Source organism: Parambassis ranga, chromosome 10, assembly GCF_900634625.1.
Source record: "Parambassis ranga chromosome 10, fParRan2.1, whole genome shotgun sequence".
NCBI classification, from domain to species: Eukaryota; Metazoa; Chordata; class Actinopteri; family Ambassidae; genus Parambassis; species Parambassis ranga.
Window position 1 is genome coordinate 5,694,624 of NC_041031.1, and position 22,463 is coordinate 5,717,086.

Sequence of the window (22,463 nt, forward strand, 5' to 3'; positions counted from 1 at the left end):
AGACGTCTTAATGTGTGTATCCAGGACATAATGTTAGTCATCCTCACACTACTACGTCTTCTCTAAGGTGAAGAGACATGACAGTGCTGACGTCCCACCACCGTCTGGATCCACCACTGCTGAAAAAAAACATACTATGCACACACATGTGTATTAATGTAAGTAGAGATAATGTATTGTCACCGATGTAATTACTGAAAAACATTAAATGTGTGTTTTAACAAATAATGAATAATGTGTGGTTGAACGTTCTCTAGTCAGAATAACTTACTGAAGAGAATGAGTTTTCATATTGATCCATATGTGCTTGGATAATGTGTCCAGACGCTTTGCAAGCTGCTGTAAATATTGATTCTGTGAAGAAAAACTAAGACATAAAGTCAAAACATTTTGCTTTTGGCAGACATGTAAAGCAGCCACACGGAGCCCTGCAGTGCACTCATATGGACCTGAGTGCAGTCTGCATCTCTAAGTCACTTCAATCTGATAGCATGACAGCTACAGCTCTGCTCTAATGTTTGTTTGGTGCAGGAAGTCAGTGCTGGACTGCCAGACCTGAGGAGAGACGTAGCTTCTAAAAACCTACTCTCCTACATTATTATTGTGTTTCATATGAAATGCATTCTTTAATCTGAAGATATTGGTGTAGAATGTGTTTTGAGGAAAGCTGCTGGTCTCATCATGCGTACAGGGCTCCCATCTTCAACTCTTACATAATACCAAATATCTACCGTCTTTGGGCTGCACGAGCGGAGGAGGTAGAAGCAATCAGTAATGCTCAAAAAACCCAAGCAACATGGTGTAAGAAAGAAAGCAGCTGCTTTTACAGGACGTCAATCAGTGTCATTTACAATGCAAAGCAGTGATTCATGTATGAACAACTTTCCAGTGTATTGTGCTAAATATAATCGAGTTGTTCCAGGAACTGTGTGATGTTGAATATCTGTGGTCATGTTTGTGTTGGGTGTCCTGTAATCCACAATGAGGTTGTTGCTTCAAATCTCAACAAAACACCAATCCTCTTGTCTTACACAATGTGCCCTTTACTGTTGCATGAGCCAAACACTCCTCCACGTGTTTGCATTACTTTAACCCCACAATCTGACACTGGGATTTCCTACAAGCAAGCGCTGCTTGTATGTGTGGGCTGCTTTGTTGAGCTGAGATTTTGCGGGTCATGTGTGGATGCGTGGGAGGGAATGTACAGTATCAGCTTCTAAGTTTATTCACTGGCACAAGAAACGTGGAACTAAAACAAGTGTTAGCTATAAAGTAACGTTAACTTGATCAGTGATGCAGAATCTGCTTCAAAATACAAACAAGTCTACATGTCTTCACATAGAAACCTTTACATCTTAAAATAGAGCTTCCTGTTAAAAAAGCAATTCAGCAGAAAAAGGAAATACATACAATGTTGGCTGATGTATTTACGCCACCTAGTGGAGAATATATAATATAAACTGAAGCACCTTCCACTCCAAGAAGAGTCCAAGTATTATAATTTAAGTTTTCTGTTTATTTAGTTCACGTATATAAGTAAACCATTCATATACAATGCAGAGAAATGAGCCTATAGGTTCAGAAAGACCGTGAAGGCAGCAGTTACCATGACAACGGTACACAAACCCAGTGGTCGCCCAGGTTGGAGGACGAGACAGGCTGCTGCTTTTTTTTCTGGCTGTTTTGTGTGTGCGCGCTGCATCAACAGACGGTAGGCTGGCTTCATTACGAACACCAAACCGAAATAAAACATTCACCTCATGTTATCCTGCACATCTGTTTATCGTGAGGCAAACTCAGGTTAGCATACGGACATGGCAGGTGGCTAGCTGGCAAGCTACTCTCAGTTACTCATAAGTTTTCATCGGATACTCACGCGTGTGTTCAGTCTTACAGAGATGTTAGAGTGAAAAGTATATAACTTTGCCTTGTTTATGGACAAATTTATAATAAAGTCATTAAAATCCAGTAAAGTAAATTAAATCATGTGGATCTTTGGTCTTTAATGTCCTTTGGTCGTTCCTCACTGTTATTTCTACATCGATTTTTATTGGCATTGACCCCAAAAACACAACACAACGAGTCAAATGGCACAATATACAACAATACACAATATACATCCGGTGATATACAAATCACCGGATGACCTGAGTCTGGCTTGGAAGGTGGTTGCATGGTCAAGAATGCAGGGCCGGTCCCTGGCATAGGCTGAGGGCGCCGTACATCCGGGGGGGGGGGGGGGGTAACTTACACTGTTCTTAAAACTAGTTGGTATAATGTCTTCAGAAAAGAATAGGCCACATTAATTTACCTGCATAGCAAAGGTAGTAATAGTAGTAGTAGTAACAATATATAAGACGCCCCCTCCTCCTCCTTCTGAATAATGCACTTTACCTGCTACACGGTGTTTTGATTGGTCAACAAGACACAACATGTCAAAACTTCCCGAACTGTCTGATGTCCAGGAGAGAAAAAAAGAAGAGGAGGAAAAACGCCACAAAGACAGAGGTAATGTTACAGTAAAGATGATGTCAGTGATGTTATTTTATTTATTTTGCTGTTGCAGAACGAAGATTAATAACGTTATTAACAATTAGCATGGTAGCATTAGCAACATGGTTTGCTAATCTATAAACAGCCAGCGCTATAGTTTTAACGTCAGCTAATGTTATAGACGAGCCTAGTTGTAATGGAAATAGTCATGTAACTCCCCATTACTCCTTCCTCAGGCAGGTGATGCATCGACGTGGTTATCTCACATCCCCCAGCTTGGAATAGTCAATCAAAAAGCTCTTTATAGTTGTGAGTCTAGCTGTTTGTTGTGTTCATAGTTCATAGTCTAACGTGCGTTTATCAAACTTTACATGAGTGTTAAAGTGCACATTAATGTCAGAACATAACTTAGCATTCCCACATGCTGTATTATACTGCAGGTTACTGATTCTTTGCATTTGGCTAATTAGCATTTCACTGTAAAGACAATGACATTGAAATACTTTACTAAACTGAATAAAACTAATATATGAATTAATATTATATAGTATATCAGATAAAGTGCGCTGTATATTATACAGTATAGTCTGCATCATACCTGTATATAGGTTTTTCATTTATATTATTTCATGTTATTTTATTCTTGAAATCATGTGTTTATTATTAGACTGCTGTCACATACTGCTCTTCTGTCTTCAGAGGCACTGCTGAGGTTCCTTCTCCTGTCACCTCCACCTCAGCAGCACCACCCAGCACTTATGCAGCAGCTTCAAGCGGACCTCCTGTCACCTCCACCTCAGCAGCACCACCCAGCACTGATGCAGCAGCTTCAAGTGATGCTCCTGTCGCCTCCACCTCAGCAGCACCACCCAGCACTGATGCAGCAGCTTCAATCAATGCTCCTGTCGCCTCCACCTCAGCAGCACCACCCAGCACTGATGCAGCAGCTTCAAGCGCTCCTCCTGTCACCTCCACCTCAGCAGCACCACCCAGCACTGATGCAGCAGCATCAAGCGGACCTTCTGTTGCTCCAGTAGTGCAATGTGGAGCTGGCAGTCATTATCATTATCTTGGCAGAACAATCCAAAATAAACTGATAGATCCATCAGTTCTAAAATAATTGTGAACACATTGAACACATTATGACAGAGATCCAAATATTTCTCCATCATTTTAGACTGCACCCCTGATCTGAGTCTTAAGGAGCAGCTCTCTGTCATTATAGAATCAGGATAGTGTCACAAGAAGACGTTCCTCAAGTAAAAGCATTTCTTGGGCTTTCTCGTGGCAGAGCAGTCAACAGGACACTTGTTCTCTATATTATATCGGAATCAGAAGTACTTTATTAATTGTTCAGTTTATTTTTTGTATTTGTTTCATTAATTCTTCATTATTTTGAATGTGCAATTGCTTTATTTAAATAAAAGAATGTCCAAGACAACGCTGTTAAGATTCTTATGAGTATATGTACACTAGCAAAGGAATTTACTGCGATGCAACGGGCCGGGCCGGGCTGGGCCTGCAAGAATGTAGCATCATGCTGTTTTGCCTAAAGTTGCTTTGTTTTTCCAGCAGCCGGTTCCTCAGAGATGTCGTCACCACAACCTAGTAAGTGGTTATGTAACCACACATATCAACAGAAGAACATTCATTCATTCATTCATTCATTGGCTGATGGACTAATCTACAATATTCTGTTTTTCAACAGAGGGAACAGAGATTTCTTCGGGCAGCCTCGTTGTTTCAGAGATTAATAGTGCTGCTGCCAAATCACAACAAAAAGCAGGTACCTTTGGGCAAAGTGACAGACTGAAAAAGAGAGGAAATAAAGAAGCAACAAATAACTGTGCACTGTTTTATCCTTCATCCTAATGTGTGCAGGGATGAGGAGGAAGAAAACCCAACTGAGCCCGTTCAAAGTGCCTGACAGTAACATCGTTTTCCTACAGAGCATAAATGAAAAAGAGGACCGAAGAGAGGTTGGTGTGTTTATACTGTGTCTGTATCCACTGTATTATACTTTTATGAAGGCATCAGTGAGAGTGTGTGAAATGGATCCTTGCTGCGTTGAAGTCACGCTGCTGTTCTCCTCTGTGCTCAGGAGATGCGTAAATATCTGGCTCTGCCGATTGATGAGAAGACAACCCACGCTGTAAGAATGATGACCGAGATGAAGAATGAGCTGGTGGGAGAGCTGAAGGAGGAGGAAGAGGCGGCGGTGGGAAAAGAGAAGATGAAGATGAGGACAGTTCTTCCACAAACAGGCAAAGGTGACCTGAAGACGGCCGCGAGGAAACGAGGTAAGTGGAAAGTAAAGTGGTGATTTCAGCTTTAACAGGAATGTGGCATCAACATTTGTGCTATTTTCACAGAAAACATGACACAGGACAGCAAACATGACTTAATATTTATGGAGCGGGAGAAGGCCGTGATGGAGGTAAATGACACAACCAGCGTTTTATCAGGTGTTAAAGATTCGTTGCACTGCATGAGACAGACTAAGACCACAGGAAGTCAGAATATAAGCGGTCAGCTCCTCACATGTAGTTCTTGGTACCTACCTACCCTACCTCCATGTCTTTGTTTACCCATCATCCTCCTTTCCTCAGTTATCCCTGATGAAAAAGAGGTCCGAGATTTTGAGGATGGACAAAGCCGTCGCAAAAGAGACGAGACAGCTGAAAGAGCTTGAAAAGATCATCGAGACAGACAACCTCAACTTTGAAAAGTTTCTCAGGGAGAACGAGAAGAAGTCTGTGGAGGCCAGAACCCTGTAAGATAAAATGTTAAATTACTCCTCTTTAAATTGTTGTGTCATTGCAATTGGTGTTTTTTTTTAGTTTCGAACAGGAGGCCAAGTCTAAACAGGAGAAGAACCTTGAGATCAAGAAGCTAGCTGCTGAAGTCGGGACCATTAAGAGGTAAAGTGTTCTGACGTGTGCCTGTGTATCATCTGGGTTCTTTTTTTATATAAAACAGTGTTATAGTGTGTGTATTTTAATATTTTTTCTTAGTGAAGTTGCAAAGTTTGAAGAAATCCTAACAGACTACAAGACATACAAGGAGCTTCTATTCAAACTGTCTCCACCAGAGTGGCAGGAGGCCCAGAGGACAAAAGCTTCCAAAGCTAACGTCCTGTCCGACAAGGACTCACAGGAGCAGAATCCTATTAGGAACGGCAAGTAGTCCACTGTAGAGCAAGTAACAGTGAGGTAAAACATGTAGATTCTGAGTATGTGGATGTTGTTTTCATTTTATTTTAGGTTTAGAGAACACAGAGTCCAGTGCAGGTAGAGAGCGGCCCTCCGTCAGCAGGCTGGCCTCAGCTCACAGCAGCACTCTGTATGAGATCACACACACACACACACTCACATCAGTCACAATAGATAAACCAAACAACACCTCACTTGACATAATTCATGTTACAGAGAACTCTTTATTGGAGTCAGATGTGGAACCTCGTCCACCTTATTCCCATAAAAAATATATATTTTTCTTTTTCATTTCAGGGTCACAGATTCCAAACTGGATGGCGACAGCTCGGATTATGAGGTCATACTTTCTTTCACTGAAAGCCACATAGCTGGAGGAGCATCTTGTGCAGTGCATTGTAAATCTTACCCACCTGGCTGTGTCACCTCTTTGCAGGACGAACCAGAGCTGTACTTCACTGATCCTCAGCAGCTACTGAATCTGATGACGGAGCTGACAGACCAGAACCTGTCCCTGATTCAGAACTCTACCAAGGTGCAAGAGGTCCTGGAGGAGCTAAAACAGTCCATGGAGACAACCAGGAAGGAGATGTAAGGATCAGAATTCTCTTAAATTTTAGATGTGTTGTTTTTTTTTGTAGTGCTGATTTCTTTTTGTCTCAAGTGAAAAGGATGAAGAGCAGATTAAAGCGCAGATGACTGACATGAACCAGAGGATCAGCGAGGAAAAGACAAGAAGCGCCAAGCTTGAACAGAAAGTTCAATTCCATGTGTCACTAAACTCAGCGGACCAAGTAAGAAAACAAACACATTTTATGCATTAAACTAGCGTCAACGACAGAAATCACATCGTGTGTGTTGTTTCTCTCTCTCTCAGGATGTGATGTGGGATGATCTCAGTGAGAAGGTGGCAGAGGTGCATCGCAGCTGCGTGGATGACAGGGTTGCTAACCTCAGCATATTGGAGAAGCTGGCCAACATTGAGAGGCGTCTGTCTTTGCTGCTGCAGGCCCTGGAGAACATACCTGAGGACAAACTGGAGCTGATGAGGAAGATCAAGGACAGTGAGAGGAGGAGCAGGTACGTCTCAGTGACCACAAGTCAGGCCTCCTGTGAAAGTGACTACAATAGCACAACAACAGTATTATCTCGTCTGTATCTGGTCACTAAATAATGTTGTATGGATACATGTGTGCAGGCAGCGTGAAGAAAAGCTGAGAGAGCAGAGAGAGAAACAAAAAGAACGGATGAGGAGGTACTTGGAGAGATCCTTGGCAGACTCCAAGAAAATTGTAAGTTTAGCACTAATTAGATCCCATCATACTTTATCCATTTGTCTTTGTTTATAGTGCATAATAATGGCATTCACTCTTGATGACTAATAATCTGATCCAGTTGCACACTTAATAATTTTTTTTTTTTAGAATGTGAGAAAGCTCATGCCCCGATGTATGCCTGTTACCCAGAAAGTCAAAGTCAGCAATGTGGACACCATCCCTGCTGAAGAGGAGTTCAATGAATACCTGTTTGGATCTGAGGACGCAGAGTAAAACAGAGGAGACACAATGGGGATTATTTCCAAGAGTTTAAATTGAGGCAACTGGACTCAAGGATTCCTCAATTTAAACTCTTGGAAATGACTATGACCTGGATGAATGAGAGCATCCACAGATACAATGGGAATTATGTTTATGCAAAGAAGACTTAAAATGCAACCATGGCCTGAAGACAGTTGTTTCAGAGTGAACATCATCATCATCATCACATAAAATCAATAAATCTGTTAATACTGCTGAATAGTGTTGGAAGTGTATTTTCAGTCCATTCTTTCAGCTCGTTGCCTGAAACGTTCAAACATTAGCCACCGTCAGAAGCTGCGACACTTCAGGAAGACGACAGTAGGTGGCGGTGTTTCATTTTCAGCTCTGCCTGCTCTGCTGTGTGCCGGAGAGGAGGAGGAGGAAGGAGGATGAGGAAGTGGCTGGAGCTGAGGACTGGACGTGGAGATGTTGCGGCTAACTCCAGTGCCCTAGCAGCTGTCAGATAGCCAGGCAGCTACTTTACAGCAACATTTGACAATGCGATGGGTAACTGCTGGGCATACTGCGTCGGCCTCTTCAGGAGAGAGGCCAACAGGATCCAGAGAGGAGGCGGGTGAGTGAATGTTAGAAATTAGCTCGGAGAGCTAACTAGCATCATCTGAACCTACGTGTGTGGTTACTGCAAACAGTTAGCTAACAGCTCGAGCAGTCATCTGATACCGCAGCGCCCACAGCTCTCTGTGTGTGAGTCTGATGGAGGACCCGAGAGAGGGGGACACCAAGAAGACAACACGCCCCTGGGTGGACGCTCTGTGAGGGGGTCTAACCTGCGGCCAGTCAGTCAGACCCCACCCCTATTGTCAACAGTCGGGTCTAATTTAATGACAGCACAGCATCTAAAACATACATGAGATCCTCAACAGGTTTTTCCTCTAGTGGCTGCAGACTGATGTGTGATTGTGATTTATATTTCTGGCTCTGAGCTGTTGTGTTTGTTACTGACTGTTGTGTCGCCAAATTGACGTGTTAATAATTGATGGCTTTAGTCTGACTTACCTTATTCTTTGTTAAGACAAAGATCTGGCTCATCAGCACTAAGACTAGAGTCACATGTTGGAGCTGTCAGTACGTATATTTAATTATAGTGCTGCAATACTCTGTGTTATTTGGCAGGAGGACACGGTTGAGCATAGTTTTAAATCTGTTATAAAATGTGAGCATTTAGCATTTAATATATAGAGCAGCAATAACAAGGCTGTGATCAATAATCATAATCATGGCCTCATCTCATTCGGTCCATCATTTCTGGGTATTAAGTGTATATCATGTTAACTGTAGTAGGATGATCTTCTGTGTCAACTCTTATCCTTATTACACTTAAACAGGGAACTGTCATTTCCTGATCAGAAAGTCACAATCTCTCATTTACAGTAATGCAGTTATTTATTATAAGTGTATGGTGTAAATGTGACTTGCTTTGACCGGTTACTATGAGCATTGTAGACATATGAGGCACTGCAGAGTGATTTTATCTGCTAAGGCTCAAACTGCCCACATCGATTTTCTAAAAAAAAAAAAAAAAAAGACACCAATAAATCAATCTGCATGATGTTGGCAAATAAAGTGATACCAGTGTGTATGCAGACAACGGTGCTTTTTTATTTTCCTTCCAGCCAAAACGAAAAAAAAAAAAGAATAACACTGACGTGATCATAAAAGTCAATAATGTAAACAGTCTGAAATTATCTGTATTGTGTGTTCACATCTCCTCAATCTGTCCCCACAGATCAAAATACTTCCGCAGCAGCACCATAGGGGAACATTATACAATAGAGGTAAGAGTCACACATTATTTCTAATGATAACTATTGAGTATCATGTTACATGACTAACTGTGACTTTTCATTTTGCAGTTTGAAAACCTGGTAGAAAGTGATGAGGTAAGTCTGATCAGTATTTAAGAGCTGAGGCCCTAGTTGAATTTTTACTCAGTGCTCATGTATTATAAGATGCACAGTCTAATTAAAAGCTGCATTCTGCCTGCGGTCCCTGGACACTTTTTACTTTCAGACTGCCGTCAGACCATCTTCTTATGGATGGAAAGTGGGGTACTATTCAGCCCTCACTGTTACATGGCAATCTTCCATTATTCCTTTTCATGATATAACTTGATTAGTGTCTGCACAGTCCCAGAGCAGTACTACTTGAGTCACACAGTGCTCAAGATCAGTGGAACATAATGCTGATAAGATGTTTTTGTTGTTTTCTTTGCAGGCCGAGAGCCCACAGCCCTGTCTGAGGTGAGAAAACTATATTTAATCTTAAAAAATAGCGGAAGAAAAGTCTGAAAACATACTTAAAGTGTTTCATTGTGTGTTCATTAGGCCCATCAGTGAGGATGAGATCAAGCACCTCAGAGAACACCACTACGCTGCGATCTCAGACAAACAGATCCTGATAGACCAAAAGATACAAGCCGAGGTAAGACCCACTTTAAAGGTCAAAACAGCCCCCGATATGATTTCATTTTATGTTGGAGACTTGTTTTGGCTTATTTAATTTCATTTGCTGCATTGTTTTTTTTCTGTTTTGTAATTTTCTGTTGCTCTGTGTGTGTTTTATTTTGTTATCTCTGCTCAGTTAGAGGCACAAGAGGAGAAGTTAAGACTAGAAGAGGAGGCTAGAAATGCCGCTCAGCGTGAGGCCTCCAGGCTGGCACGTGAACGAAAATTGAAGGAGGTGAGGCGGCACTGAGCGCTCCCTTCTGCCAGTTTATCTCACTGATGGCTAAAGCAACTTCTCCTCCTTTGTAACCTACTGGCCCTGTGCAGAGGCTTCCCTGTATTTCAAGTCCTCAGCTGTCAGTGTTTCAAAGGGACACTGTGATAGTTTTATCTGATCGGCCATCTTTTTTTTTTTTCTCACCAGTTTGTTTTTTTTTTTAATTTGTTGTATGTCTTAAGTGGGTTAATGTTAAACTTTAGTATGAACAAGTTTGGTTTCTCAGCTTAAATAATAATATTAAAACCAACCAATTTTTTAATTAAAGTTTGAAAAGGAAGTAATATCATAACAATGAGACTTGAACACAGATTCTTCCATTTCATACCACAATCCACTGCTTATTTGCTCATTTCTTGACAAACCCGCAGTTATTGAAGGTGTGAGAATTGATCTAGTCTGCGTTTGGATCCTGTGCAGATGTGATGATGATGGTGATCTCTGTGCTTGATCTGTGGTTGTTTTTGTCAGCAGCTATCTGGCCAGAGGACAAGGGGGAGAGCAGATGGCTACGGCAGTGAAACCCAGCAAAGAAAGTGAGTTATTTTAGTTTATCAGACAGCATGATGGTTGTTGAGCTGAGAACACACTGTGGTCACAAGGCTCTGTACAGGTCTTTGTGGGTGTATTCATGTAGACAGTCATAATGTGTCTTCTGTGGAGAGGTTTTAAAAAAAAATTAAAACATTTGGTAAATTGAATATATGATGTCACTGCTTGTTTCAGGCAAACTGGTGGGGAGGATTTTGATGTCTACCTCCAGAATGTTAAAGCCCAGTCCGAGGCTTTCAGGAGCAACAGTAAGCGTGTTGTCTAGCTTTAATAATAAACCACTTTTTTCCTGTTTGCCTTAATGGGAAAGGAATTGATACGTTGAATAATTGTCTTTCTGTTACCAGGACTTCCCTCTGACACAAACGTGGTGACTCCAAACACAGAGTGCAGCTGGGATTTTACCACTAAGACCCGTTCCACCAATGACGACGGGACCTCTCTGGACTTAGAGTGGGAGGATGAGGAAGGTAGGAGGTCACCTGTAGACTTAAATCATTTTTCACATATGACGGATCTACTTAAAAATACATTTAAAATCATTCTAATTTTCTGACTTTCTAAGCTTTCTAAGTTTGATCTGCTGCTTTCTTTGCTCCTGCTGATGGCCAAGATTGATTAAGTTATTAGTGACATTACATCTGAGTGGAGTCAGAGCAGGCTGCTTTACATAGCAGAAACTGTATATTTGTACATGTTCAGACATCACATGCAGAAATAAACTCATAAGACGTTTTCAGATTTCACTTTTGTTGAACTCTACCGTTACAATAACATCTCCGTTCTTGCATTCCAGGAATCAATCGTGCACTTCCGGTCTGGGAGAGGTCTCGGACAGAGGAGGACATCTTGCGCGCAGCACTGAAGCCTGGTGGCAAGCAGATGAACAGCGGGCCAACCTCAGCCTCCGAGGACTCTAATGCACTCGAGTGGGAGAATGACTTTGTGAGTACACACCCAGAGGACAATGCAGAATTTGAAGGCTTCGTCAATCCCGTCCTAGACACTCCGTCTGAGGACGCCTCGGACTGTGGCCTCAGGTCGGACAACCAGGACAGATAGTGTCCAGCACCAAAGGAAGAGCCTCTTCATGTTTAAAGCTCACCAGCTTTCTGCCTCACCAAACGGAAATGTATTCACATGCTCTTCATCTTCTCATGTCGTGTCATGAGACTGTGACGCTGTGGCAAATACGTTGTGTCTCTCTGCACTGCAGTACAGTGCTGTGAGATGTTTTTTGTTTTCAAATACTCATTTTTCAGTGCCTTCATTTATTAAATAAGCCGACCATTTATGCATTGTAACTGATCAATTACATGCATCCTTACCCTTTTACACATTGTTCAGGAAGTGCTTACTTTCAACAAACAGTGCCCAGGCTCATCAACCTATACATTGCCACTCTTGTGTGAGCTGTTTGTTGTAGTCACTGATGGAAATGCGAGGAATCGTTTAATTAGGTTTTACATTTTTAGTCTCAGTGGGCTGAGAAGAATCATTAAAAATGTTTTCAAATTGGCTGCAAAAGGTTGAGGCAGGAGCCTGGATGTTATATACAGTGGGAGCTGTGCTTTTGCACCAGGCTGCAGTCGTGTGATACAGCCTGATGTTACCCATATGGTGTCCATCAAATGAGAACAAACAAATATTTGATAATAGCCTGTGGTTAAATGTTTTGACTCGTCAGGACAAACTACCTGAGCATGAAATACACCTGCTCTGCCCCCCTGGGTACAGAAATAATATTCACATGTTAATGTGAACCATTGTTTGGAAATAAAGGTGACAGACAGCAGGAACTCAATATAACATGTGACAGTTTTTACTTTAACAGTTTGGCGTCTTTACAATAACAAATGACTGCTATTTAAATCATAAATAAATATACATTTAATCTGCCATGAAATCCAATCCAAACTTCCTGAATCTGATTAAACCACAAATAGTTAAAGCAATATTTTAGGAGCGTGTGAACAATGCAAACATGACTCTGTTGTGTTTCCTGAGTGATCCAGTGCTGCTCTCCACTGTGTTCCTAATTCACATGCATCACTTTTTTTAACCACCGCACGCTATAAAAACAGTCAATTAGTTCACCGTTTGCACCACACTGTGTGGATGTTTATCTTTATTTAGTGTTATCATCTCATAGAAAAGATCCTGGTATGAAAAAGAAGAAAACTGATCTGACAAACGCGCACTGAGTGTTTAGACGAAACACTGGTTAATTTGCAGACATGTTTGATTGTTAATATTTACTGGTGTGTTCAAATTGTATTGTTTTTGTTTTTTATTAAACACATTATGTTCTGCTGTGATCTTTGATCAGTCACTGTAAATAAACTGTAAACTTGACAGTCCCTTTCACACTGACTGAGAGTACAGAAGGAACCCTGATTTTACAAACACACATGGGATTTAGATTATTTATTGCCAGTAAATTGGAGACACTGAATGAACAGTACAGTACACTCATTTCCAAGCAGAAACTGGCAACATACAACCAGCAGCAGGTGGCAATCAAATCAGCTTTTCTTCATCTGCAATTGTTTTCTACTTCCTTCACCATGTTGGAGTAGTCTGTCAACAACACATCTGTGCCATTGCTTAAGTCTAAACGTCACTTTTACAGCTCCGTGTTTAAAATATAGCCGTGATTCAACTTCCCGCCACTTCGAGGAAGTGTTACTCACTGGCTGTTCTGAACATTTTGTGCCCACCTGGTGTAGCTATGCTGTGAGATCTGTAAGCAGGAAGTGAGGCAGTGCAGTGTGTGTACTTTGGAAAAAGAATGTGTTCACAGGCCATGACAGACACAGATGCTGATAGTGTGACACATCAAACTATGCCAGCATTGAACACTCATGTAATATGTGTCTCTTATCTCCTACAGACATCAAACACACCTGAACACTGATTAATTACCTGTTTGATCACCTGTCAATCAAACTGACAGCTGATCTCTGGGATGTGCACTGAGTGAATATCACTCTCACGAAGGCTTAGTGGAAACAAAAATACAAAGAGGAATGCGACATACCAAAGGGTTAAATACCACAGTGATACTACAGTGATGCGTGTGATGTCCTTCCCTCTGTGAATGGGCAGAAGCTTATCTTTGATTAAGGAAAAGTGTTTATATATGTGTAATCTGAAGTTTTGATTACTATAAAGATGAACTTCAGGGCTCCGCCTGATGATATGCGCTTCAATTGCAGTATGTTTTTTTAAATAAAATAAAAGCTCATTCTTTAATATTTTTAATATCCTGAAAAAATGAAAAATGTAAAAATTCAACGGTTTGTATATTCAAACATGCTCTTTCACTGTTGAGACAGCATTATGATAATATGACATTTTATCATGGCCCCCTAGCGGCAGGACACCGTTCCTGCATTTGATCCGGAATTCAGAGACTGATGAAGAATCACTCCAAACCTTGTCCTGTCAGACAGAGCGTAGAGGTCCGCCTGCGGAAATGGGTGTGGAATAGTAAGAGTTAGTTTGATTAATTAGGGTTAAACGGATTAACAACGCCAGAGATGTTAAAGTCTCGAGCAATTGACTACAAAGCACAACAATACACAACAGACCGCGGCACTCCAGACTGAGTGGAGCCAGCGACTTGTGAGACGCTCGGGAGCCGCAGCACGACCACCGTAAGACTTCCAACTCCAAACACTACACAACACCCACAAACGATAAAAAGGAATGATTTGTATTACTATAGTTTTATTATTTTATAATTTTATTATTTTACCACGGCTGCTGATTTTGTATGTCATGCTATCCATATGAAAATCTATCTGTAACCGTCAAAGTCAAAGAAAATGTTTTGATCATATATATGAATAAAGTATTATTTTATTCATATATATGAACAATTTATATAATATATATAAAATATATATTATATAAGAACAAGTTTGTTCCCTCGGAACACACTGAGGCGTACGTAAGAAAGACGAATGAATTTAAAATTGAAATCGAATGATTTTGGAATAAGTATTTATGTTTTTATTTGTATTTATTTTGTACTGTGTAATAATGCAATATTTTTAATCAATGTGTTTAACATAACTCAAAAACTTCAATACTACATCGAGTACTATTTTGTCAGTACAGCGGAGGGATATGTTCTCCGCCTCTCCAATCTACTTGTCTCCGGGATCTGGGGAGGACATGGCACGGGGAGACGGAGGGAAGAAGCGGTGGATAACTAGAGAAATCTGTCAAGAAAAGTAGGAACTACTGCATTAACGGTCAGGAGAAAGAGCACTGGCGTGACCTGTGTGCGTTCTAGAAATGTAAGTGACTGAATGTTTGCCTTCCAGGTTAATTAAAAGAGAACTCATTAGCAGGGTACGCTGGTCAGAGGCTCGGCACTTCGTTAAAACTCGGAGGGCTGGGCTAACAGCTAGCATAGCTTAGCTTTAGTTGTTAGAAGTTCAAAAAGTTTCTGGAATGGAGGAAGCGGAGAAAGGGAGAAGTTGCTGAGGCTAACCTTTCAGAGGTAAAAACTGCGGCTTATGAATTTGTATTGTGAAGACGAAACGTCACCCTGAATAACAGCCCTGAAGATGTTGATGTTTGTAGTTGAGCCGTCTAAACTATAACTTTACGCTAGTGGTGTTCTGTTAAAGATAGCTAAGCTAGTTAGCAAACTCGAGGTTACTTACATTAGCTTGCTACATACCAGAGTTGGCCAGTGCCAAAAAAATAATGTATTATGTTAGTGTTGCGCAGTATTTTTGACACAGTTATGTTACAGCAACATTAGGAGTTATTTTTCCTAATGTTTGGTGTTTTGTGTAACATTAGATGCGTCTTTCTAAATCCCTCTCCTCTCTGTCTCGGGGTGGGGGGTGCTCACTTCTCACCGAATCGTTCTTCCATATTGTCTGTTCGTTGTACTTCATGGCAAGCATTTCTGTCCGATTCCACACTGTGCATGGTAATCTGTTAGGGGTGTCTTGTTTTAAGGGTTTTTGTTGACCATTTTAAGCGTAAATGACAGAATTTGCCACCAGCAGAATTCAGATGATACAAGAGAACTTTTCATTTGGCCTGATCATCTGTCTGTATATATTTTCTTGTGTTGTTTACTATCTCTAGTTTCTTCATACTCATTTTGTATGGAGTAGTTTGGGTGCTGGAAAGAGCTTCAGGGGTGCAGTAATTCTCCTGGTAATATCTATGTCACAGTAGCAAAGAAAAGAAAAAACAAATTGTCCATCAGAAAATGAAAATCTCTCATTTTTGAACAGGAAGCCTTAGTAGTCTTGTTTTAACTACTGATGAATAAGTAGGTCATTTTGTTTGTACCTATAAATGTATATTGTATTTCACAAGTTTGTAATGATGATCATTATATCATTGAGTTGTAAATATTATTTTGGTTCTCTTGTTTCTGTTTAAGTAGACTGGTGAATGCAGAAACTCATAATATTTACAGGCTAGTCATTTTTGCCTATGCCTACATGTCCTCCTTTAAGTCGTGTCCATCCGCTTTTATGTACATGATGAACAGTCAGCAGTGGGAGTGGGTGCAGTGCTGTGTCGGACAGCTGTGCTGGAAGGGAGGGATCAGGCAGGGATAAGATGAGGGAGGAAGCAGCTCTTTTTGTGGTTACATCCTTTTTGACCAGGCTAGTTTCTCAAGCCCCCAAACAGCTGCTGCTGCTGCTGGAGCTACATGTGTTTGACCCTCTGGATGCTTGGTCTGCACCGTATGGATTTGAAGTGTCATCTGTCATAGTATTCTCAGTTTGTTTGTACGATCATTAGAATTGCATTTAGATACAATATCACCATATGAATAATCAAACCAGTTCATAGTATTTTATGACTAGTCACCAAATCATGTGTGAAATGGCACCATATGCTTTTCTTTAGTCGAGCAAGTGTATATCTGTCATCTTTACTTTTTGCTCTCTGTTCCTGTCCACATGCTAAAGAGGATGCCAACATGTTGTCTCAGCTCACACTTAAGCATCCTTTTGCCCACTTGGAACATGCTATTCATGTGCTCTGTAAATGTTCAGATTGTTAGCTATATTAATAATAAATACTCCTTTCCCTCAGTCTCCTGAGTAACTTATTAACACCTATTAACACGATTTGAGGCTCTAGCAGCTCAGTTGGACAGTTCTACTATTTTTGAACCATATGTTTGGCTGTAGGAATGTTTGGCTTTTTGTATGTATGCCTGGCTATAATCAGATAATTAAGTCATCTTAGTTTCAGCAAGACTGATGGAAATATATTAGATTATAAAGGAACAAAGAACTTTTTGATCATCCCTATTGATTGAGAAAGGTGTTTGTCACATGCTGTGGTGATATTAATGTTGTAATTGTAACCTGAAACAATATTTTTGTGATATATCAGCATGATTATCAACTAATGGGCTTGTTGAGTGATATAAGGAATATATGCTTTTGTCTGATCTTTGTATGTTTTGTTTGTTTTGTTTTGCAGCAGAGTAGAGAGCACAATTCTGACTGCGCTGGCTGGAGAGGTCAGCCTGAAGAGAAGCTCGTGTTGAAATGATCACTTCCTCCTAAGACTTGCACAGTTGAGACCTGGTGCAGTGTGTCAGTCCAACACAGATCCTGATCTCCGCTCCTGCAGCCCCTACCCCCTCCCTCCATCAGTGGTGCTGACCCAACTCCGGACAGCTTGCTGGAGGGCCCTTCCTGAGCAGCAGCAGCTGCGTCCTGCTTGCAGACTCCTGTCCCTCCCTTGCTTCCTGTCCTTGGTCAGACAAGGCTAAAGCCTTCTCTCCCCTTACCCCACCCCTCATTTCTGTCAGCCTCATACTCACACGCTTCTTTTTCGTGATCACACACACAGATCATCAACAGAACGCTTGTAAACCCCTGGGCAGACCTGAAGTAACTGTATACTATATACCACACAGGCTTCTTACTTTTACCTATTTTACCTACACTACTACAGCGTACAGAATGACCTCCATGTCCAGCCTCTTCTCCTTCACAAGCCCAGCAGTTAAACGTCTGCTTGGCTGGAAGCAGGGTGACGAGGAGGAGAAATGGGCCGAAAAGGCCGTGGATGCACTTGTTAAAAAGCTAAAGAAGAAGAAAGGTGCCATGGAGGACCTAGAGAAAGCCCTGAGCTGTCCTGGACAGCCCAGCAAGTGCGTTACCATTCCAAGATCACTGGATGGCCGGCTGCAGGTGTCCCACAGGAAAGGTCTTCCTCATGTTATCTACTGCAGAGTGTGGCGCTGGCCAGACCTCCAGTCCCACCACGAGCTAAAGCCCCTGGAGGTGTGCGAGTACCCTTTTGGCTCCAAACAGAAGGAGGTCTGCATCAACCCATATCACTACAAACGAGTGGAGAGCCCTGGTAGGTACTTGTGGTGTCTCTAACAGGGTAATGTGTGTGTTTTTTTTTCTCATACTCACACAGTCTCTTACAAAGCTGTATGTATTATATATGGAACACCTTGAGGGCATACTTATTAACTCTAGAACAAAGATTGCTTTGCGATATTAAAAATGGTGATCGTGGCCAGTGTTAATTTGTAACATTAGTAGAACATACAGATGATGATACAGATACACATCCGAGTAAACTCCAGAGCTGGTAAACAAATCCACAAGGGTCAGGAGGCTGTCATCACACAGGCCTCCTCTACCCGCCCCCTCCATTTCACAGAAAATCAATATCACTAGCTCTAGGACTCTTATTAGATTATATGCCTCAGACACTCCAGATGGGTGTGGCATTCGAGAGCACTTACTAAATGCACAAACAACTCAGACTTGACTCCCAGCCCTTCCTCATAAATACACCCTCTCTCTGTGTCCTGTCACTTGTACACTCCATCAGATGCATGCATGCATGACCCTGAGGGGACGGCGTTTCTGACACTAGGCTGGTTTGAGATTGCCAGCTCTGTATTGACCAGTTTAGGGATGTGGATCACATGTCGGTAAAGACTGCCGGTCATACCATTTAAAGCAAAGCTGCTGTATAGTTCTTTGAGGGTTAGCCTTGAAGCCTAAACGCTTTAAGTCAGCAGATGAAACTCGGGCATGGGGAAACGGTCTATCCCTTATAATAGGATTCTCTCCTGCTCTTTTTCATTGTTTTTTTCACTCCCCTTCCCTCTTTGTTCTATCATCCAGTGCTCCCTCCTGTCCTGGTACCACGGCACAGTGAGTTCAACCCACAGCACAGCTTGCTGGTACAGTTTCGGAACCTCACCCACAACGAGCCACACATGCCCCTGAATGCCACCTTTCCAGAATCCTTCCAACAGCCACACAGTGGGGGCGGCAGCAGCAGTGGAGGTGGTGGAGGCAGTGGCTCTTTTCCCATTTCTCCCAACTCTCCATATCCTCCTTCTCCAGCCAGCAGTGGTACTTATCCAAACTCTCCTGCCAGCTCTGGACCCTCCAGTCCATTCCAGCTCCCAGGTATACCAAATACACTCCTGTACCTGACCCTGGGAAACATGCCAAACTATTTTGTGTTTCTGAATTGTTATTGTCATGCAGCCAGCAGAAGGCCAACATTTGATAAACACTGGTCTCTTAAAAGGGTGTATAACATAAGAAAAATAGTTGTTTGCATTTGTATCATTACCATCTCGACACAGTCAGACACTGACGTAGTTTTAAACCAGTGCAAGGTTTGGTTCATACAAGCATTTCAGCAGCACTCTATCCGGTTGGTTATTATATTCATTCAAATCAAGCTACACCCCTAAATGAGAACAATGAAAATGCCAGCTAAGCAGTGTCCACCAGAGCCAGGGCAGCTGGCTGCTGTTAAGGCACTTAGTCCACCAGGCAGCCTCTCTGTGTCATTGTTAGGCTCACAGCAGAACTGATACATTCAACATGATGGTGCACTTAACTGAGACATTCTTTTTTTGTCCTATTCAGTAGTCTGGGTATATTGTACAAATGGCCTTGACTGTGAAGACCATGCTTAAGATTTAGTGTGCATCTGGGAGTTGTCACTGCTACTACTTTGTGTGTTTGTCGGTCGGGTGACTATTGTGCAGTCCAGATCTGGTAACACACCTGGAAGCTGCAAGCATGCAGGCAGAAAAGGTTTTTATTGGCATTTCAGGATTTGAGGTTATTTGTCGTGCAAAGCTCTGCTGAGAGAGCTTGTAGACTCACAAGCTTCATAATCATTAAAACGTCCTCACTGCAATTAAAATAGTTTTTCAGCATTGTTAAGGTTTTTCTGTATGCTTCGATGAGGGGTTGAAAAGCTCATATTGCATGTCTGTCGGGAATGGGTTAGCATGTGGCTTAGCAAATGACGGATATGTGTAATCTGACACCATTTCCGGGGTATAGATCCTGTGATGATTGTTTGAGTCTAGGGAGGTGTGTGTGTCTGTGTGCCTGCACAAGACCATTTGCCAGCAACAACTGGTCTCATCCTCACTAACTGCTCTCTTAATATCTCAGCTGACACCCCACCCCCAGCCTACATGCCCCCTGATGAGCAGATGGGCCAGGATACCCAGTCCATGGAAACAAGCAGCAGCCTGGTAGCGCAGAACATGGCCAGAGGAGGTGAGGGGTGCAGGCAGTTGGACTGACAATAGCATTACACAATTAACTGCTTTGAAGATGTATGCCATTCTGTCCTAATGAATTCTCTGTAACTAAAAACCCATAGCTCTGTTAGATTGTTTGTTTTTTATCAGTGCCTTAATACCTTAAAATATTTGTGTTGGCTAAGTGTAAAACCTTGTTTTAATGGGACTTTTTTCCACAGATGTTCAACCAGTGGAGTATGAAGAGCCAAGCCACTGGTGCTCTATTGTCTACTATGAACTTAACAATCGTGTAGGAGAGGCTTACCATGCCTCGTCAACCAGCGTGCTTGTGGATGGCTTCACTGACCCTTCAAACAACAAAAACCGCTTCTGCCTCGGACTGCTGTCCAACGTTAACCGCAACTCCACAATCGAGAACACCCGCAGACACATTGGCAAAGGTGATAACTAACAATCACATGAAATGAATGAATGAAAAGTACACGATTTTGTAAATGTAGGGCAATGTGTTCTTAAGATGACTTTTCTGTTCCTGTGTAACCAGGAGTGCACCTGTACTACGTGGGAGGGGAGGTGTACGCAGAGTGCCTCAGCGACACCAGCATTTTTGTCCAGAGTCGTAACTGTAATTACCACCATGGGTTTCACCCCACCACTGTTTGCAAGATCCCCAGTGGATGTAGTCTCAAGATTTTCAACAACCAGGAGTTTGCTCAGCTTCTAGCTCAGTCTGTGAACCACGGCTTTGAGGCCGTGTATGAGCTTACCAAGATGTGTACTATTAGGATGAGTTTTGTCAAGGTAAGCACTTCAGGTAAAGTAATTCAGCTATTAAGTTTATTAGGAACAAACATCCATCATTCATCACTGTCATGTGTATTTTGCTCTGCTGCTTCACAGGGCTGGGGAGCCGAGTATCACCGACAGGATGTCACCAGCACCCCCTGTTGGATTGAGGTGCACCTGCACGGTCCCCTCCAGTGGCTGGATAAGGTGCTAACACAGATGGGTTCACCTCTCAACCCAATCTCCTCTGTGTCCTAATGGTGGACTTGTAGGAGCATGGGAGATGCTTTTTACTATATTTTTTTTCCTTTCTCCCCCCCCCCCCCCCCCCTCAATGATTTATAATTTAAAGCAGTCTTTACGACTGAACTGTTTACACTTACTTTGGGAAGGGATATTGAACACTGGCTTGGAAATTCAACCGCAGCTGCAGCCAGAATCCAGTTCTTTCATATACCATAATGTGTGGGAAGAAAATACCTGGAGTATGGATGAGGAACGCCCAAGTAGCAGTAACAATGTGGACACTACTGCTTGACAATGCTGCGATACCTGCAAGAAGAGAGGCCTCCGTTGTCAAGCCTGAATTTGTTAAACGTTAATTTTTTGCATCAAGTTTTATTGTTTTTGACAAATGATTTTATTTCTCTTAGTTTTTAAGGAAGCCGACTGTTTCACTACTCTGCCTTATGTCCAACAGGCAATTGGAATTTTACAGAACACTTCTTACATCGTTGTCTTTGTCAGATATTTACAATTAAGACATAGACATCGTTTACCATTAGGCTCCGATATAACAAATGCTTTCTTTTTATAGACTCTACTGCTAGAAATGATCACAGAGCTACTGCCTTTTAAGAAGGTCATGTATGCCAACCTGATAGTTTTGGATATGGGAGAGCAATCACTGAACAAGTTTAACATGGCATAAGCTAACAACATTATGAATGTTACATCTGTTGCAATAGAGGTAGTCGTTTATGATATAATCAGAAAATGGACACAATCATTATTGATTCTTGTTTGTACTCTTGAGTTCAAGTAAGAGTGACTGTATTTTCCATACTCACTGTATTAACAATATTGTGCACTCATGAATTTTGTGGAGGCATATTAAATTTTTGGCGTGGGTACCAAGGCATTATGTTGATAGATAATTGACTTCATTAGCTCGATGAAATAAACAGGTTATTTGATAACAATGCTTGCCATTTGTCTGACTTTATTCTGGTCTTTCTCATGTAATGCTGAGTATGTACAGGCTACTGCTTATTTCTGTTTGCTTTATAGCATTTAGTGAAATATACAATAAAGTTGATAACGAATTTAATATAATTATAAGTTGCAACTGAAAAGTTAGATAGGTAGATGATGTCTTTGAAGATGATTATACAGGTCATGTTATATCCAAGAGTATAATTCAAAGCAATTGGATTCACAGCATAGTTTGCTTATAATATCTATATATAATAATTATTGGAACTTTTTTTACATTCATCAATATGTTTCTGTTGATTTGATGACACTAAATAAGCGGAATTGTTT

At 41.6% G+C, this 22,463-nt stretch overlaps 3 protein-coding genes across 8 annotated transcripts; all 3 read left to right on the forward strand.

The window, feature by feature from the left end:
- The first annotated feature begins 1,631 nt into the window (after positions 1-1,631).
- cfap100 (cilia and flagella associated protein 100) lies at positions 1,632-7,262 on the forward strand. Its single transcript, XM_028416648.1, has 14 exons — positions 1,632-1,711; positions 4,066-4,101; positions 4,202-4,279; positions 4,375-4,472; positions 4,595-4,793; positions 4,866-4,930; positions 5,103-5,266; positions 5,334-5,414; positions 5,508-5,671; positions 6,083-6,296; positions 6,370-6,499; positions 6,583-6,785; positions 6,904-6,997; positions 7,130-7,262. Exons 2-14 carry the CDS (start codon positions 4,083-4,085, stop codon positions 7,253-7,255), a joined length of 1,635 nt encoding a protein of 544 aa, XP_028272449.1. The 5' UTR covers positions 1,632-1,711; positions 4,066-4,082; the 3' UTR covers positions 7,256-7,262.
- A 400-nt stretch (positions 7,263-7,662) lies between these two features.
- ap1ar (adaptor related protein complex 1 associated regulatory protein) lies at positions 7,663-12,897 on the forward strand. Of its 2 annotated transcripts, none has more exons than XM_028416997.1 (10): positions 7,663-7,859; positions 9,033-9,081; positions 9,160-9,186; positions 9,521-9,546; positions 9,631-9,727; positions 9,887-9,985; positions 10,499-10,563; positions 10,754-10,827; positions 10,927-11,049; positions 11,376-12,897. In XM_028416997.1, exons 1-10 carry the CDS (start codon positions 7,789-7,791, stop codon positions 11,639-11,641), a joined length of 897 nt encoding a protein of 298 aa, XP_028272798.1. In that variant the 5' UTR covers positions 7,663-7,788; the 3' UTR covers positions 11,642-12,897. The 2 variants fall into 2 exon arrangements, with proteins under 2 accessions (XP_028272798.1, XP_028272799.1); XM_028416998.1 differs by having other exon boundaries at positions 10,502-10,563.
- A 1,106-nt stretch (positions 12,898-14,003) lies between these two features.
- Positions 14,004-22,117, forward strand: smad5 (SMAD family member 5). 5 transcript variants are annotated; one of them, XM_028416041.1, is made up of 8 exons: positions 14,004-14,238; positions 14,700-14,886; positions 17,060-17,950; positions 18,736-19,026; positions 20,038-20,145; positions 20,351-20,572; positions 20,677-20,933; positions 21,033-22,117. In XM_028416041.1, the coding sequence occupies exons 3-8, from the start codon at positions 17,548-17,550 to the stop codon at positions 21,174-21,176; spliced, it is 1,425 nt and encodes a 474-aa protein (XP_028271842.1). In that variant the 5' UTR covers positions 14,004-14,238; positions 14,700-14,886; positions 17,060-17,547; the 3' UTR covers positions 21,177-22,117. The 5 variants fall into 5 exon arrangements, with proteins under 5 accessions (XP_028271842.1, XP_028271841.1, XP_028271843.1 ...); XM_028416040.1 differs by having other exon boundaries at positions 14,705-14,886; XM_028416042.1 differs by lacking the exon at positions 14,700-14,886.
- Positions 22,118-22,463: the final 346 nt, after the last annotated feature.